Consider the following 17112-nt stretch of genomic DNA (forward strand, 5'->3'; position numbering starts at 1 on the left):
GCACACAGCCCACACAGGGGAGCACCTAGAAGGCCCAGCTCAGGTGACTGGGGAGGCTGAGCCACTGGACCCTACAGAACACCTACTACACAAAACCACTCTACAAATTCCAGGAGACATAGCAGCTCTACCTAACACATAGAAACAAACACCTGGAAGCAGCCAAAATGCATAGGCAAAGAAACATGTCACAAAGGAAAGAACAGAAGAAATCTCTAGAAGAGGAACTAAATGAAATAGATCCAAGCAAGCTAACAGATAGAGAGTTCAGAATTTTGGTTATAAGGATGTTTAAGCAGATGGTTAGGGAAATAACTGAGAAAATCGATAACATAATAAAGTACCAATTTGAAATGAAGGCTACAGGAACTGAAATGAAGAATAATTTACAGGGAATCAACAGTAGAGTAGAGGACACTGAGAATCAAATGAGCAATTTGGAACATGAGGAAACAAAAAACACCCAACCAGAAGAGCAAAAAGAAAAAAGAATCCAGAAATATGAAAATAGTATAAGGAGCCTCTGGGACAACTTCAAGAGGCCCAACATTCATATTATTGGGGTGCCAGAAGAGGCAGAAAGAAACCAAGGAATTAAAAACCTATTTGAAAAAATAATTACAGAAAACTTCCCCTACATGGGGAAAGGAATCGACTTTCAAGTCCAGGAAGCACAGAGGGTCCCAAAGAAGAGGAACCCAAAGAGGCCCACAGCAAGACACATCATAATTAAAATGCCAAAGGTTAAAGACAAAGAGAGAATCTTAAAAGCAGCAAGAGAAAAGCAATTAGTTACCTACAAGGGAGCACCCATACGAATGTCAGCTGATTTCTCAACAGAAACCTTGCAGGCCAGAAGGGAGTGGCAAGAAATATTCAAAGTGATCAAAAACATGGAACTACAACCAAGATTGCTCTACCCAGCAAAGCTATCATTTAGAATTGAAGGTCAAATAAAGAGCTTCACAGATAAGAAAAAGCTGAAGGAGTTCATCACCACCAGACCAGCACTACAGGAAATGTTGAAGGGTCTTCTTTAAGAAGAAGCTAATGAACAAAAGAATCTGATGAACTAAATAGATCCAGAGACATTGACACATGCAACAGACGATCATATTTCAGAGGAAAGAGGGAAGGGGGGTGGAGGGTGGGAAGAGATTAACCAAAGAAGTTATATGCATATATGCATAACCTATGGACACAGTCAATAACAGGGTGAAGGCCTGGGGAGGGGGTGGGAACGAAGTGGAGGGGGTCATTTGCGGGGGAAAATGGTATACCTGTAATACTCTCAACAATAAAGATAAATTTAAAAAGTAAAAAAAAAAAAAATACACAAAGGAACATCTAAAGTAATCAAAATAATTCTTACAACTTAATAACAAGAACCGTAATAAAAATATGGGCAATAGATTTGGGTACTTCACAAAAGATGTACCAGTGATTATATATACAATCACAGAATGTGGAAGGCTGCTCAACCTCATCAGTCATGAAGGAAATTTGAACTAAACATACATGTGATAATTGTACACATCTATTAACAATACCATGTGCTGGGAAAGACGCAGAGCAGCTGGAATTCTCATACAATGCAAAAGTGGTACGGCCAGTGTGGAAAACAGTTTGTGCGTTTCTTACAAAGCTGAGAACAATTGCCATATGATCCAGCAATTCCACTATTAGTTATTTATTCAAGAAAAATAAAAACTTTTGTGCACACAAAGACTTACATGCAATGTTCACAGCAATTTTATTCATAATCACCCAAAATAGAAAGAACCTGTTATATACTGAATTGTGTCCCCTCAAAATTCATATGTTGAAGGCTAACCCCAAATGTGACTGCATTTAGAGATAGGACCTGTAAATAGGTAATTGGGGTTAAGTGAGGTCATAAGGAGGGGGTCCTAATCCAATATAACTGTGTCCTTGTAAGAGGGAGAGAGACAGCGGGGATGCACACACACAGGAATGTGTGAGGACACAGAAGTAAGGCATCCAGCTGCGGACCAAGATGCAAGGCCTCGGAAGAAACCAAACCTGCGGCACCTTGAATCTTGGACTTCCAGCCTCTAGAACTGTGAGAAAGTAAATCTCTATTGCTTACGTCCCTCAATCTGTGGTATTTTGTTACGGCTGCTCTACACAAACTAACCATCTGTCAACAGGCGAATAAACAAACTGTGATACAGCCAGACTCGGAATATTGTGACAGTACGGACCAATGCATGCACTTCACAGTCATTCTGCTGAGCCAAAGAAGCCAAGTACAGTGAGTGCCGACTGTGTGATTCCATTTATATAAAATTCTAGGAAGGCAGATCTAATCCAGAGGGACCGAAAGCAAATCCACACTTGCCTAGGGGTGGGCATGGACTGATTGCAAAAGGGCTTGAGGGAATTAGGGAGGAGAGAGAATGTCCTATAACTTGACTGTAGTGACGACTGTGCAAGTGTGTTCATTTGTCAAAACTCATCAAATCACTTAGAATGAGTGCTTTTTATTTCATGTAAATTATACTTCAATACAATTGATTAAAAATTCAATATACTAGTACTTCATAAACAATAAACAAACTAGATAGCTATATTAATATATAAAACACATTACTAAGTAAAAGTGTTATTCAAGTGAGTCCTTACACAGAGAACATTTTTATTAGAGATATATAAAGTATTAGACTGTTATGACACTAATGATAGTCTCAAAAAAAGGGCAAAAACTGAGAAAATCATTCAGAGAAAAACAGACAAACCCACAATTATAAAGGAGGATCTTAACACATTACTTCCAATAAAACTTAAAGCACACAAAACAGCTTTATGCATCATCTGAGGGTGAGATACAGAAAAGTCTAAATATATGAAAAATAGTTAAACAACCAGGAACCTTACACACACCAGCCACTTGGGAGGGAGAAGGGAAAAGGACAAGGAGCCGGATATTGTAATGTTTGCTTCTTCAAACAGAGACGAAGCAGATATGGCAAAACGTTAGCATCCTTAAATCTGGGAGGGAGGGTATAAGCATGTCTTTTATATTAGTTTTTTACACTTTTCTTTGGTATGTTTGAAATAGTTCCTAATTTTTTAAAATGCTAAAGATTGTTCTAGCTGTAGGGCAGGTAATAGATTAGAGAAGAACCAGAGTGGGTATAAGAACAGTTATCAGGCTGCAATTCACAGTATATTTAAATAATTTAAGTCTTTACTTATATATTTAATTTATGGAAAGCCAAACAAAACTCTGAAACCTGATGCAGGTTTATTACAAGCACATTTTCCCAAACTCACCTGCTCTACCTCTCTGCTGAGGGCATCTACCTTTTCTTTCAGTCTGTTACCCTCTGCCTCAGCGGTGATAAGTTCCAGTTTGAGGGTATTGTTGTCCGCTTCAGCTTGCCGGGCCTTATTTTCCCAGTTCTCAGCATCCTCATTGGCTTTTTGGAGTTGGTCCATCATTTGCTGGTTCTCAGATTCCTGAAAAGCAAATCTTAGGTAGTAGCTGAAAAGATGTAAAATGTTCAGCATATAATTAAACATTTGTCAGATCACTGGGAATTGACTTGCTACAAGGATCATTAGTAACATAACCTTGAGGAATTGCTTGTCCTGGAAAATTGCTTGTCCTGGAACTAACAAAAGGAGGTGGGACCAGGATCTGCCCTGGCTCCTGAGTCACACTCACCCATCTAGTCAAGTGAAGTAGCTTACTCTTATCTTCAGGACCCAGGTGAGTATGTTTTTATATTTACTTTTGTTCATACAAAATCCTTCATTGCTTCAGTTTCCCATGTATCTGCTTCCTGACTAGTTGCTGGCCCGTTTTTGGACCTCCTGCCTTGGCCTGACCCTGTGTGTCTGCCTATTGCCTTCTCCCTGACCTCTTTTCTGAGCTGTACTGGTGACAGAGCTTCTCAGTGCTGGCCTGTCTTAAGCATCAACTTCTGATACTTCTCTTGTCTTGGCACATTTCCTGTGTGATTCCTGCTTTTCATTCAGAAGCCCAGCCTTAGTTTTCTCCATCATGGACTGTGCTATGATCCACGTTTGCTCACTGTTCTAATAAATTGCCTGAAATGGCTCAGAAGCAACATATTAAACCTATGTCGATAAACACTATTCATAAATATACATCCAGGTATATATTGGGCATATAATATAGAACCACATGTTTAAACCCTTAAAAGGTCCATCATGACAGATTGACTAAAGTAGGGTCTTATTTAGATTGACTAAAGTAGGGTCTTATTTGTAGAGGAAAACAGTCAGCTCTATAAGTAATATACTATACTTAGCAATCATTTCCAAACTATATTTAAAAACATATTTTAGTAGTATGGTTTGGCTAACTCATTCTGAAACATAATTTATAATTTTCTTAATTAATTAAAAAGGCACTGCTTCTCTTTCTCTGCTACCTGTGAATAAACAATGCTTTTCCCTATCAGAAACATTGGACTAAACAAAATGACCAAAAGGCAATAAACAATGTCTTACCCTGTAAGGCTTTCAAATCAGATATAAATTCTCACAAGTATAATTAAGCATAAGTCTGGTTGAAATTAGATTAATATCGCCACCTTGTGGCCTGATGGTATTTCTTAAAAAATTTTTTTAATCCTCACCTGAGGATATTGTTCCATTGATTTTCAGAAAGTGGAAGGGAGGGGTGAGGGGAAAGAGGGAGAGGAGAGAGAGAGAGAGAGAGAGAGAGAGAGAGAAGAACATTGATATAAAAGAGACACATCGATTGGTTGCCTCCCACACTCACAACAACCTGGGCTGGGGAACGAACCTGCAACCCAGAAACATGCCCTTGACCTGGAATCAAACCCTGGACCCTTCTTCTGTGCATGGGCCACCACTATAACCACTGAGCAACACCGCCGGGGCTTCATGGTACTTTGACTAATGTGAAAGATCTTTGCAGAGTGTTAGTTAACAAGTTCACAAACCAAAACTACAGTTTTGGCTTTCAAGATTCATATATTCTACATGTGCCAGGAGGGATGATGTGTGTTTTCCATTATTGTACTAAAAGTAACAGTATGTACAGAGTATGTACTTGGGAGGTACATGGTACAATACACATGAACTAAATTTTACCTACATCAGTCTTTCCCCTTTAACTTTCTGTAGCACTCACTGTCTGTCATTCTCAGCTTTATGTAACCAGGTGTGGGGTACAGTCTCCCCCGTAACACCTTGGATTCCTCAAAGACAGGAACCATTTCTATATTAAATTTAGTTTTATGATTGGTAATACAGGTTCAAAGTTCAAGTGGTAAAAAAGAATTGCCATAAAACGTCTCTCCTGCCCGCCAACCATCTAGGGACCCTTCCTTGTGGCAACCAAGAGGCCATATTTTACCCTTTTTTGTATCTGTCCAAAGGAGCCAGAGCAGTGTGGGGCCCAAGATAGGCAACAACTTAAAGAAAGAGAAACTGCTTCTTGGTTTTCTCCAATGCTCTCTTTCAAGATGTCTTTAGCCCTTTCTGGCGCTACCTCCACCCCTGGACCCCCCTCCCTCTGGTGGTCCCCTGGGCTCATTACAACACTCCACCACCACAAAGCTCACCGCCTCAGCTGGAATCCTTTGCCCTTCCTGACTGAATTTTGAGTACAGCTTCCTATTGCTCTCTTTCCTTTTGATTTTCTCACCCTTCTGATTTATTGTTCCCAACATCTCCAGAATAATCTTTCTAAAAGGCAATTCTTCAAATAACTGCTGTGCTTATTTTGCAACAAAAACTTCCTGAAAATGGGGTTCAAACAAGTCCTTCTTACCTCTCCAGCTACGTGACCTACTGTTTCCCCTGAACACCTTTGCCTGTGTTGTCCCCACTGTCTCGACTGCCATTCTGTTTCCTCTCAGTTTTTCATGTCTGGCACCGCTGCACCTAGCATACTGCCTGCTGAATGAATGAGTGACTGGAGAACGCACCCGACAGTTCTTACTGGACTACCTGTGGTTTGTTCTCTCTGGGGGAAGGGGAGCCTGGATCCATCCAGCTATGCTGTGAAATGAAATCTCATGAAAGAACTCATGCTAGGATGCTAAAAGCTAAGAGAAGCTTGATGTGTGATGTCTGAAAACACAACTCCAGAATCTAAAAGCCCCATTCCTCAATGGTGACATTTCAGGTAACGTGACAGGCTAGGGAGAAAAGGGAAACTGTCTGCCACTAATTCAAAGTTCACTATGCGCAATGTTGCTCAGATATTCACTTAGTTATATTCTTCCCCATTCCAGAATAGACTTAAATGGATCCCTGTGCTATATCTATCTGACTTACTTGGGTGTTCTAACTAATTACAGAGGGGACACTGAGACTCAGAGAGGCTGAATAGCCTACCCAAGTCCATGTCATTAGGGAGGAAAGGATCAGACTTATCTGACTCCAGAGCTTTTGTCTATTCATGATATTACCTTGCTAGCATCTTAAAATCAAGAAGTGTAGGAAAATGCCTGCTTTGTCAACATAAACCCGCTGCTTTATTGCCTGAAAGCAAGGATTGCAATTTAGGAGTCCTTAAACTCTCTACCTCACAAAGTCCTAAACAGTCTAATGAACACCACAAATAAATGCTCAAGATGTTTGTGGACTGATATTAAATAATATGTTAAATAAAATGAGGAAAACAGGATTTTCTGGGGAAAGGGGAGTTTTTATTAATGGTTTCAGTGGTATGTAGGTGACACTATACCTGCTATCATCCAACTATACTTTTTAACCAACCCAATTACACTATTTTAGATAATTTACTAAATGGGCAGATCTAACATCCTTGGTCAAGGTCTCTGTTTATTCCAGGACTGTCACACGTGCACCCAAATTTACTTCAGTCATCTGCTGTCTCACCCATGCACCTGGTCAAATGGTCACTAACAGAGAAGTGCAGAGGAGAGCCATCTGCCTTCTGGTCCTAAGAAATACATGGCCCCGGAGTGATCAATTCTGACCTGCTACACAATCACGTGGAGCCTCCTTTGGCAAAGTTTGTACTTGAAATCTTGACCATTTTCAAATATGAATGAGCCCAGGTGGATTCTGGCCCCTTCTCCTTTACCCAGGTAGGAGGATTCTACATATCTGGAAGGGCTGAGTAGCAAACTAAATGGGGCATATTCTTGAGTTACCTTTCTGGACATTGGTGATGTTCTAAATATACAGTTAACCCATCAGTGTCAACACTGAAACATGCTACGCATTCAAGGAAGACTTGATTCAGCTTTCCCCATGAGTGTAACTGATCAACTTTAGTGAAAACTCGGGTATCATGAACAAGGAGGAAAAAAATATATACGTACTTCAGACTTTAATATATTCTTCAGCTTGTTAACTTCCAAATTAGTATCTTGGACCTTCTGTTTTATATCATTAAGTTCATTATGAGTATTATTCAATTGTTTAGACAGCGCCTATGAGAAAAAGATAGCTAGATTTTACTACAAAAAATAAACAATTGCTGTGTCAAAACCACCATGAACAAATTTTAAAATACTTATTATGAAAAAAGTTAATATACCTAATATACAAAGCTCATATAAAAACATTGAGAAAATATGAGTCCAAACAGTAAACGGGCAAAGAACCCAAAAGATGATTCACAAAAAGGAAGCAGAAGCAGATAATACTTTAAAAATTAAAAATTTACTAGATATTAAATAAATGCTAATTAAGACAATGAAATACTATTTTGTCCATAAATTATCAAAGATTTAAAGCTATTCTGTTGTGGAAAGAAATGGGCATTTCCATGTATCATTGGAGTAAACAGAAATTTGCAAAAAGCAAATCTGTGACCCGCTATTTGGTGATGTATGAAGAGGCATTTTTAAATACTAATTAAAAAAACTTCATAAGCTTTGATTCAACTTGAAATTAAGTCGAACAAAATGTAATCAAAAGGAATGTTCATTAAGGCATTTATTTGTTATAGTAACAATACTTACTCACATTAAGTGAAGGATGCAGCAAATAATAGCATCTACATAATGTTATAACCCCACAGAACATTAGACCTCTATGAGAAATGTTTGGAATAATTTTTAAAAACAAGCGAAAATGTCCATTTATAGTTAGTTAAAAAAAATTAGGGTAAAACACTAAAAATATCTCATCTCAATTTGTTAAAAATTGTGGTACTGAGGGTAAAATTCTTTTAAGGTTTCTGTTTTCCACATCTTCTGTGATATGCGTTCTTAATCTGTGGTCCACAAAGGAATCCATCTTCTACCTTTGGGCCCATGACCCAAAGGGAAGAAAAAACTACTCTTGAACATATGAAAATTGTTATGATACCAATTTTCTTATGATTATAAGCAATGTTTATAAAATTTTAACAAAACAGGTAAATGCTTATAATGTCCCTACAAAATATTTATCAAGTGATTATGCTGGACTCTCTGGTAAGTGCTTGCTAGGTATGTTGTGGTTTACTCTCCATTTCTCAGATGATGAACAGCAATTTGAAGAAGTTTGGTGGTATTATCACACTGCCAGGCAGGGCGATTCAAACTCACATGAGACTTAAACACTCCACTCTACTGCCTTCTTATGTAGAAAACCATGATATAAAAGGGTATGTGGTTTTATCTCAGCTACATAAAAAGTTCATGTAAAAATAAAAAATAAAAAAATACATTGAAAATTAGTAAAAACTATGTTAACAGTAGTTAACTATGGGTAGTAAAAATGAGTTTTTAACTAGTTTTTAATAAATATAGGTTATGTTTACCTATATCCTATTTGCTCTAGGTACAGAGTACACAAAATTATAAATTCATATCTTTTGTTTTCATTGCTATTCAATAATTTTTAAAACTAGACTTTATTTTAAAATAGTTTTAGATATACAGAAAAGTAGTGAAAATAGGACAGAAAGTCCACATATAATCTATAATCAGTTTCCTCTTTTATTAACATCTTACATTAGTATGGCACACTTACCACAATTAGTGAACCAATATTGAAACATTATTAACTAAAGTCCATTTGTTTTCAGATTCCTTTCATTTTTTTATTTTCTGACTTTTAGAAAGAGAGAGGAAGGGGAGAGAGAAGGAAACACCAATTTGTTGTTCCACTTCTTTATGCACTCACTGGTTGATTCTTGTATGTGCCCTGACCAGAGATCGAAACTGCAACATTGATGTAGAGCATCGGAAGATGCTCTAGCCGACTGAGCTACCAGCCAGGGCCCAGATTTCTTTCATTTTTATGTTCTGTCCCTTTCCTGTTCCAGGATCCCATTGTTCATTAACTTTTCAACACAGTATTTTAACACCTCAGGCAATATTTATAATTTACAAAATGTTGCATCTTTACATCTATTTTTATAAATTAAAAATATTTAACAGCCTGACCAGGCATGGCTCAGCAGTTGAGCATCGACCTAGGATCCAGGAGATCACCGTTTGATTCCCTGTCAGGGCACATGCCTGAGTTGCGGGCTCGATCCCCAGTCAGGGGCATGCAGGAGGCAGCTGATCAATGACTCTCTCATCATTGATGTTTCTCTCTCTCTCTCCCCCTCTCCCTTCCTCTCTGTGAAATCAATAAAAATATGTTAAAAAAAAAAGTCACGTCTCTCTTAAAAAAAAAAAATTAACAGTTAAAAACGCAGAGTTTTAAGATGCAAACTAAACATTGAGAGTGACAGTAAAGTGAGATCATTTGGACTGAAGAATTTTCAGTGGAAAGGGAAGCTTCCAAAGAGAATTTTTTAATGGTCAAATTAAAATAATGATGTTGGAAATAAGAACTGTGGATAAAGTATGTTGGCTTAGAGAGGAAGTAATTATAAAAGAAATTGTCCTGAAAAGAATTACAGTGCTAAGGACAACCCAAAACTGTGACATAGTTCATACACTCATACTTAGAATGGTTGTCCGTCAAATAGATCGACCATTTTCTTCACATTTCTGAAGGTTTTATCATCATTTGTTGAGTACAAATGTATTCTAAGGTTGAATACAAATCTATTATATCCCCTGTTCCTTGATATATAACATGTTATGTCTAAGAATTTCATTTAGAAATTATGAGGGATATTATGTAATGAAGGTAAAAAATGGCTGGTTCCAAAGCCTGAGCTTTTCTTCAAAATGAAAGAACAACTGAGCCTCAGAAGAAATATACATTTTCTTGGAGAAAAAGATACTAAGAACAAATGTACCTGGTTCTCTTGTTTGGCTTTGGAAAACTGTTCTTGGAGACTGTCATTCTCATGAGCCAAGATATCTCTTTCCCTGGCAATTTGAGCCAGTTCATCATTTGTTTCATCCAACTGCCGACGCATCCTGGAAATGTCTTGTTCACACATGATTAGCGCTTCGGTAGACTGTCTATTGCACAAATCAAACAGTACATAAGAAGAGACATTGTACCAAAACAGAATAACAAATTGTCACAGGACAGAAGAGGGGCAGGCAGCACGGAAGCATCTGAAGAGTTTTAAACACATTTAAATTTATAGGAACAAATCCTGTGAAAACAGTGCATCGGCGCTTCTCCACGTGGCCCGCGTCTCACTGCGAGAGAGGGCTGCTACCTGTACCTAACGGCCAACGACCAGCCAAGCATTTCAAAGCCCTGACATTCAACTAGGAGAGCTTTCATCCCGCCTCTAGCTGCCTGACTGCCTCGCAGGCAGGTTCCTCTTCCTCTGCCCTCTGCCCTCTGCCCTCTGCCCTCTGCAAACATAAGGAATCTGAGGGCTTAACTCTTAGCCTCCTGATTCTTACTCTGCGCCTTCACTCAGACAAACACTATTCACATCCATGGCTCCCAGCCCCATCTCTCCCCAGATGACTCTGAAATCATTACCTTCAGCCTCGGCCTCTGCCTTACACTCCCGACGCTTATATTTAACTGCTTATGAGATGCATCTACAAGAAGGGCTCAAGGCTCTTCCAATTCAAAGGAAAATCATCTTTTTCCATATTTTCTACGTGCCCAGTATTCATCCCCAGCCTAAACCTGGCATTTTCCTAGCTTTTCTTCCTCACAAGCCCCCACCACGGTCCCCACTCCCCAGCCTCAGTCTATCACCATTCTTCAGCGCTGGTAATCTTTCTAACGCAACAATCTCCTCAAAATTCCTTAACGATTTATATCCCAAAGGGTAAAAGCAGGACTCATTTGTCTACAGCACAGGCCTCTGGGTCCAGCCTTTCCTCCCTCCACATCTCTCACCCTTCGGGTTCCAACACTCACCTACTAGTCATTCAAGAGGCTCCTGAACATTATCTGTGGTCTTGTGGTTCTTTGCTTTCCTTTCTCCTTTAAATGCCCCTTCCCCTCCTTTCCCTTCCCTCCCCTCTTCTTCCCCTCCCCTCACCCCCTCCCCTTTCCTCTTTCCTTTCCTCTTTCCCTGGCAAACGCCAACCCTTCTTTTACTTCCCTTCTCAGACTTAGGCCTCCTTCCAATATTAGAGTTATAACTCTGTACATAACACTAAGCCCCGTTTCTTCCTATCCTTGTGCCTAACATAGTACTTTGCCCCTAGTAAATACTCAAATTCTTGTGGGATGAATGGTTTACCTTGATGCCTGCTCCATCTCAGCAATGATGTTCTTCATGCCTGAAATGGTCTTTTCCTTGAAAAGTAATATAAGCATGACATAAAAATTATCTTAAACTTATTTCTGCTAAAACTGAATGAACAAAAAGAAATTCCCTCCCCCTTTTGATTTCCATTTGGGTTTCAACATTTATGCTCTATTCACCTTTCCTACACTTTAAAATTGAAGCCTAATATATCAATGTGAATATTTGCACTACATAAAACAATAGGTTGTGCTCATTAAAGCAAAGACTACACTACACTTGGGTGACTGATATGAGATCAATATATGAAACACTGTGTTAAAGCTCTGGGCAGCCACCCAGCAACACAGGAACCCGGGCACACTCTGTACTAGGAGGCGAACCACTGGTTTGCATTAGGGTGATCTCCATGGGGGGCAGGGCTGATTCCCTTCCTCACCCCACCTTCTGAAACCCAGGAACGTGAATCATGTGAAACTAAATTTAGTTGTTAAGAACAATATCTTTGATCAGGGATATTATTTATATTAGTCATCAAGAGCCTCTTCAAAAAGCTGCTAGAATGGAGCTACTTATACTCTGAAGTTTAGGTGTGAGTTAAATATTTGAGGAGGTAAGCATTAGATCTAGGGCAAAAAATAAATAAAATAAACTACCGATACTGTCCCTTTTCAAGGGTGTGGAGAGAGGCAGATGAGGGGAGCCAGTCAAGACTGAAACGGGTGTGATCATCTTCATGCGTCAATACTATTCCCACAATTCCTTTGAAAATTCTCCTTGATGGTGAACTAATTACAGGCGCTGTTCACACTCAGGCTAACATTAGCCCTGAAAAAGTAGGAAAAATGTTCTTTCCCTAAGTAACTAGATTTCACTTTGCCCTTTGAATTTTGAAACCCTTAGGAAGCAAGGAAACAAGATGAAAACGGAAACCTGTATTTCCAGCCAGTTCTGCTCCTGTTCATTAGACAGCTTAGCTGTGTGTGTGCATGTGCCTGCGCACATGTGTATGTGTTGGCTTCCTTTGTTCATGGGGCTCCTCACCAGGGGAGAATTAGCTCTGGCTTCCCATTCTGCTTCCCAGTAGCGTGGTACAGGTCCCACACCTGGCAGTCATGGATACTGGAATATGGTGAACATACCCATTGGCAAAGCAGTTCAACCCCTCTAAGCAGAAGCCAACAAAGGAAACACTCCAGAGAGAAAACACTGCTTAAAATGGAATATTTACACATGCTTTTGAAATACAATTTAATATGCTTCTAAGGAAATTCTGAAAAACACTAACTGGACTTCTAGTGTTTCTGAAAGTGATTACTTGGTTAAACTTAAATATGGTTTATAAACCGTAAAAGGACTTTCTTTTATCAATACACATTCATCTTGAAAGTAAGATAGTCTCAGAAAATTGTAAAATATCCAGGGCAACAAAATTATTGGGTAGAATCCAGTAATACATCCTACCAGCCCCGTTTCCTCTTCATATTGCCCTAATACCACCATTTCCAACTGTTGAAAGCTATGCCATCATTATCAATTTAATATTTCTGTACAATTTCAATATGTTTGTCCAGCCAGAGACATGCAGTCAAGTTAATTGTTAAAAATTCAAACTGGACAAGATGGTCATAAAGCCACTTACAGAAAAGAAACAAACTAAAATATTACACAAATAATTCTGGCTTTTATTACTCAAAAATCTGTGCACTTGCTAATGAGTTTTTTAACTTTAACTGGTAGTAAGTTGTGGGGCATCTTTTTAAATTACCAATAAAATAAAAAAACTTCACCTTATTCATTAGAGTATAGACTTTTCCATAGGAATTTCTGGAATCTCCAGATTAGTCTGTGTAATTACTGCTTTTCACTATAAGGTCCTTGTAAATTGAGCTCTAGAATATCACTGTAGAAAACATTTCCTTTCAATGTCTAACACTGCTTTAAAAAGCTTTCCCCCCCTCAGAGGACAGACGTGTTCATGTTCATGATCTTACATTACATGCAGTTCCTGATTTCAAATGGACTTGCAACTCAATTGCCTTGTGAAGGAAAAGATATGTTGGTACGATGAGCAGAGGGGAAGAAACGTGAGGTACAGATACAGCAGAGGGAAACGAGAATCAGAAGGATCGGCATAATTTGTTTCTAAGTGCTAATGTTTTTACAGAAAACCATGGTTCACTATCCAAAAAGTAGTTTTTAAGTATGAGGAAAAAACTCTACCCCCAAAAGCCATAGAATTTTCAAAAATATTAAGGTATAACTTATAAAGCAATGAGTCAGCCTTTGAAACAACTGAACCAAAATTTACCATCTCGTGCACTTTGATGGCTTCAGTTAGGCTCACGATTCCCAAATCTATTAAATTCAATTCAAAGTTCTCTCCAAACCTAAAAGCCCAAGAGCCTATGAGTATTTCAACCACATGTCCCAAAGTTGTTGGTAACCTTCCTCTCTGAGCCCGTTCTGTTCTGTGTTTCCTACTTCATGCCTGACAACGATTCACGTGGCGCCTCGGTCAGAAAGCACATCTTGTCAGTCTTACTCCCAGAATAGATGTTTCCCCCACAGACACTGCCACTATCCTAAAACAGTTCTTCTCATTTTACTCCTAACTAATGTCCTTGTCACCATTCTCATTTCCCTATAACCCATCTTTTATGTGGATTAACAAGTGCCAGAATGTTTCTTTTAAAATAAAGATCTAACTGTAATATTTTGTTTACATTATTTCATTGATTCCCTATACTGATGATGACAGTTTAAACTCAACATTTATTAGATTTTTATAATTTGTTGCTTACCTCTCCCATCTCATCTATTACCCCCTTCCTCCACCCCATGCTTGCCTCTTTGCAATCTATTCTCTGGACGTACTAAACTATCAAGAAATCCCACGACATTCTCTTATGAAAGCCACTGGGCTCTCCTATGAGTTGCTCTGCCTGTCTCGACTCCCTTCTCTAAAGGCGTTCTGCCTGTCTGGTCACCCTTTCTCTCACTGTACCCTTCCTCCCAATCTTTTCCTCGCTAATTCCTGTCAGTTTTCAGGGCAGCCCAGGCACCATCACCTCCTGGAAAGTTTTCTAGATCTTCTTCCACACCTAGTCCAACCCCCAGGTTAAATCAAGTGTGTTTCTGCAAAGCTCCTACCGCACAATGTGCATACGTCATTATGGCACTTAGCACATTCTATCACAAAAGCACCTTTATTTCTTTCTCCCATTTACACTACAGGCTTTGGAAGGCATGCCCACTCCTCCTCAGTTTCTAACAGAATACACCTGGAATGGGCCAAGAAATGCTTCTTTTATGGGTGAATAGATAAATGAATGAATTAGTTCCCTTAGTGAGGGGCAAGGCCTTATTCCAATGAGGATGCCTTTGCTTAAGGCATTTGTGGAAAACAGTTTTAGAACTGCCTTCAGAATCACTTTATGAGCTAGAAAGGGGTATGAATATTTCCCTGCCTTTTTGGCAACGCCTTTTATGTAATTCGAACAACAAAAACTGAGGGATGGAGATGATCATCTAGCTTTATTTATCAGCTCCATATGGTCTAGTCTCAATGGCTAAAGACGACGTAAAAACGAGCATCTAGTTCTAAACACAATTACAAAGGCAGTTTTAATGGAACAAACATATTGCCTCCCAAGGTGGCTACCTGAAGATATAAGTTCTGGTGAGCTTTTATAAAGAAATCAATCTCACTGCTTCCTTTTTAATTTGAATATTTGATATTTCAATTAGTTATTGTCAATACATGTTAATCACAAATTAATGACAGAAAGTACATATTTCTTAAGACTAATATATTTCAAAATTAGATTTTAAAGTTTCAGCTCTCTAGAAAATATTTGAGAGAGTCCTATTATTTTATTCAGATTCAAGCTCAAACTTTTCTTTTAAACCACAGTTTTCAGAACATACTTTCATTGCCAAACTCTCTCCAAGGGATGCAATATTCTCCGACTTTTTATCCAAGCATGCTTGCAGGCATTCCTTTTCTTTAGCCATATCGTTGAGGGTTGCACCAAGAATGCTGATTTCTTCTCGCTGGGCAATACTTTGCCTTGTAAAATTATCTAAATATGTAATCACAAAGGCATTTTTTAATCAAGATAATTTTTTTCCAGCTCAAGCAGACTGGAATACTTTTCAAAGGAAATTCTCCTATATTTTATTCAATGACTAAAAATAAGTAACGTGTCCCAAATAAAACATGGCTTCTGTGGTTAGTGATTAAAAACTAAGATGAATCATGAAATTCTAAATGACCCATAAATGTAAAGGAGAATTAACATATTTGAATAAGAATAGCAAAGAAAAGTTCTATATACAAGTCCTCAAAGTACATTTACATTCCTGTTGGAGAGGAGAGTGTAGGTGGGTAAATTGGGTGGAATACTATAGCCATCATTTCCCCCTTAATTGCCCCTGTCTCTAGATTAGAATTACTGTTGTATATAAGATGTTATCAGATCTTAATAAAATATTCAATTGTCACGTTCAGAATCTAATGTCTTCTAATATTTTGATCTTCCAAAAATTTCCCTAAAAATTCCCAGAAAATAATCATCCCAAGACACCTGACTTGATTGTGAAAACACTGGCAAGTCAGTATTGATGCTGTGGCCTAAATGATAGGTACACAATAGTGGTTTTCAAACTGTGCTTCCTCAACCAGCACCATCAGCATCACCTGGGAAGCCCAGCCCTCCTGAGTTAGAAATTCTGAGTGGCCAGAGCAATTATGTTGTAGCAAGCATCCCGCCCACGTGATTCTAATGCACAACACAGCTTGAGAGCCACTTGAGCAAACTGGTAAAGATACAAAAGCTTTGGCCATATTCTACACCAAGAAGCCTGGCTCCAGTGGTCTTATTGGCTCTCCAGCCAATTCTGACACACACCGAAGTTTGACAACCACTGGTCTACAGCTCTACTAGGGAAGCTCTGCTAGACTAGACCCCTAGGTTAATCCCTGCCAACGGCCATCCAGCACAGCACTGAGAGGCAGTGTCATCTGCCAAGGCGATGATCTATATAGTGCTTGGGAATACATCAATTCCCTTTTCCAGGCAGGACTGTCTTTCAGGCAAACCACGTTTTGGGTGTTCTGATATCTGAGTTCATTCCCATTGGCATAAAGTAAGGACATGAAAGCTCTGAAACAGCTCTAGGAGCTCCTTTGAAAAAAATTCCCTCACATCCCATTTAAGCTACTTAGCCCATTTTTCTGCTACTCTTAGCAGCCAAGCTCCTTAAGACTCTTCTATTGTCTCCTGTCTCTACCTCCTCATGCCCAGTCCTTCCTCCACCTGTTCCCTGGTCCACATGCAACACTATCCAGACTTTGTCCATGTTACCAAAACCTCCAAAGTTCCAAAGCCAATCCACATTTCTTCAAACTCATCTTACTTAGCTTCCCGAGTGCATCTGAAGCTCAGCTCCTTTTGAAAACATTTTGCTCTCTTGCCTCCCCAGTAACACTCACTCACGGGTTTCTTCCTACCTCCTTGGCTTCTGCACACTCAGTCCTGGACCCT

General features: G+C 39.0%; 1 protein-coding gene across 1 annotated transcript in view; it reads right to left on the reverse strand.

Moving 5' to 3' along the window:
- Window positions 1-17112, reverse strand: part of TSGA10 (testis specific 10) — a 79901-nt gene that overhangs the window by 27371 nt on the left and 35418 nt on the right. Inside the window, exons 10-14 of the mRNA XM_087823715.1 lie at window positions 15494-15648; window positions 11558-11613; window positions 10190-10358; window positions 7320-7430; window positions 3298-3483 (exon numbers count right to left, since the gene is read on the reverse strand). Coding sequence (XP_087679841.1) covers window positions 3298-3483; window positions 7320-7430; window positions 10190-10358; window positions 11558-11613; window positions 15494-15648 — 677 coding nt within the window. The remainder of the gene's footprint in view (window positions 1-3297; window positions 3484-7319; window positions 7431-10189; window positions 10359-11557; window positions 11614-15493; window positions 15649-17112) is intronic.

Source organism: Miniopterus natalensis, chromosome 13 (assembly GCF_054644295.1).
Source record: "Miniopterus natalensis isolate mMinNat1 chromosome 13, mMinNat1.hap1, whole genome shotgun sequence".
NCBI classification, from domain to species: Eukaryota; Metazoa; Chordata; class Mammalia; order Chiroptera; family Miniopteridae; genus Miniopterus; species Miniopterus natalensis.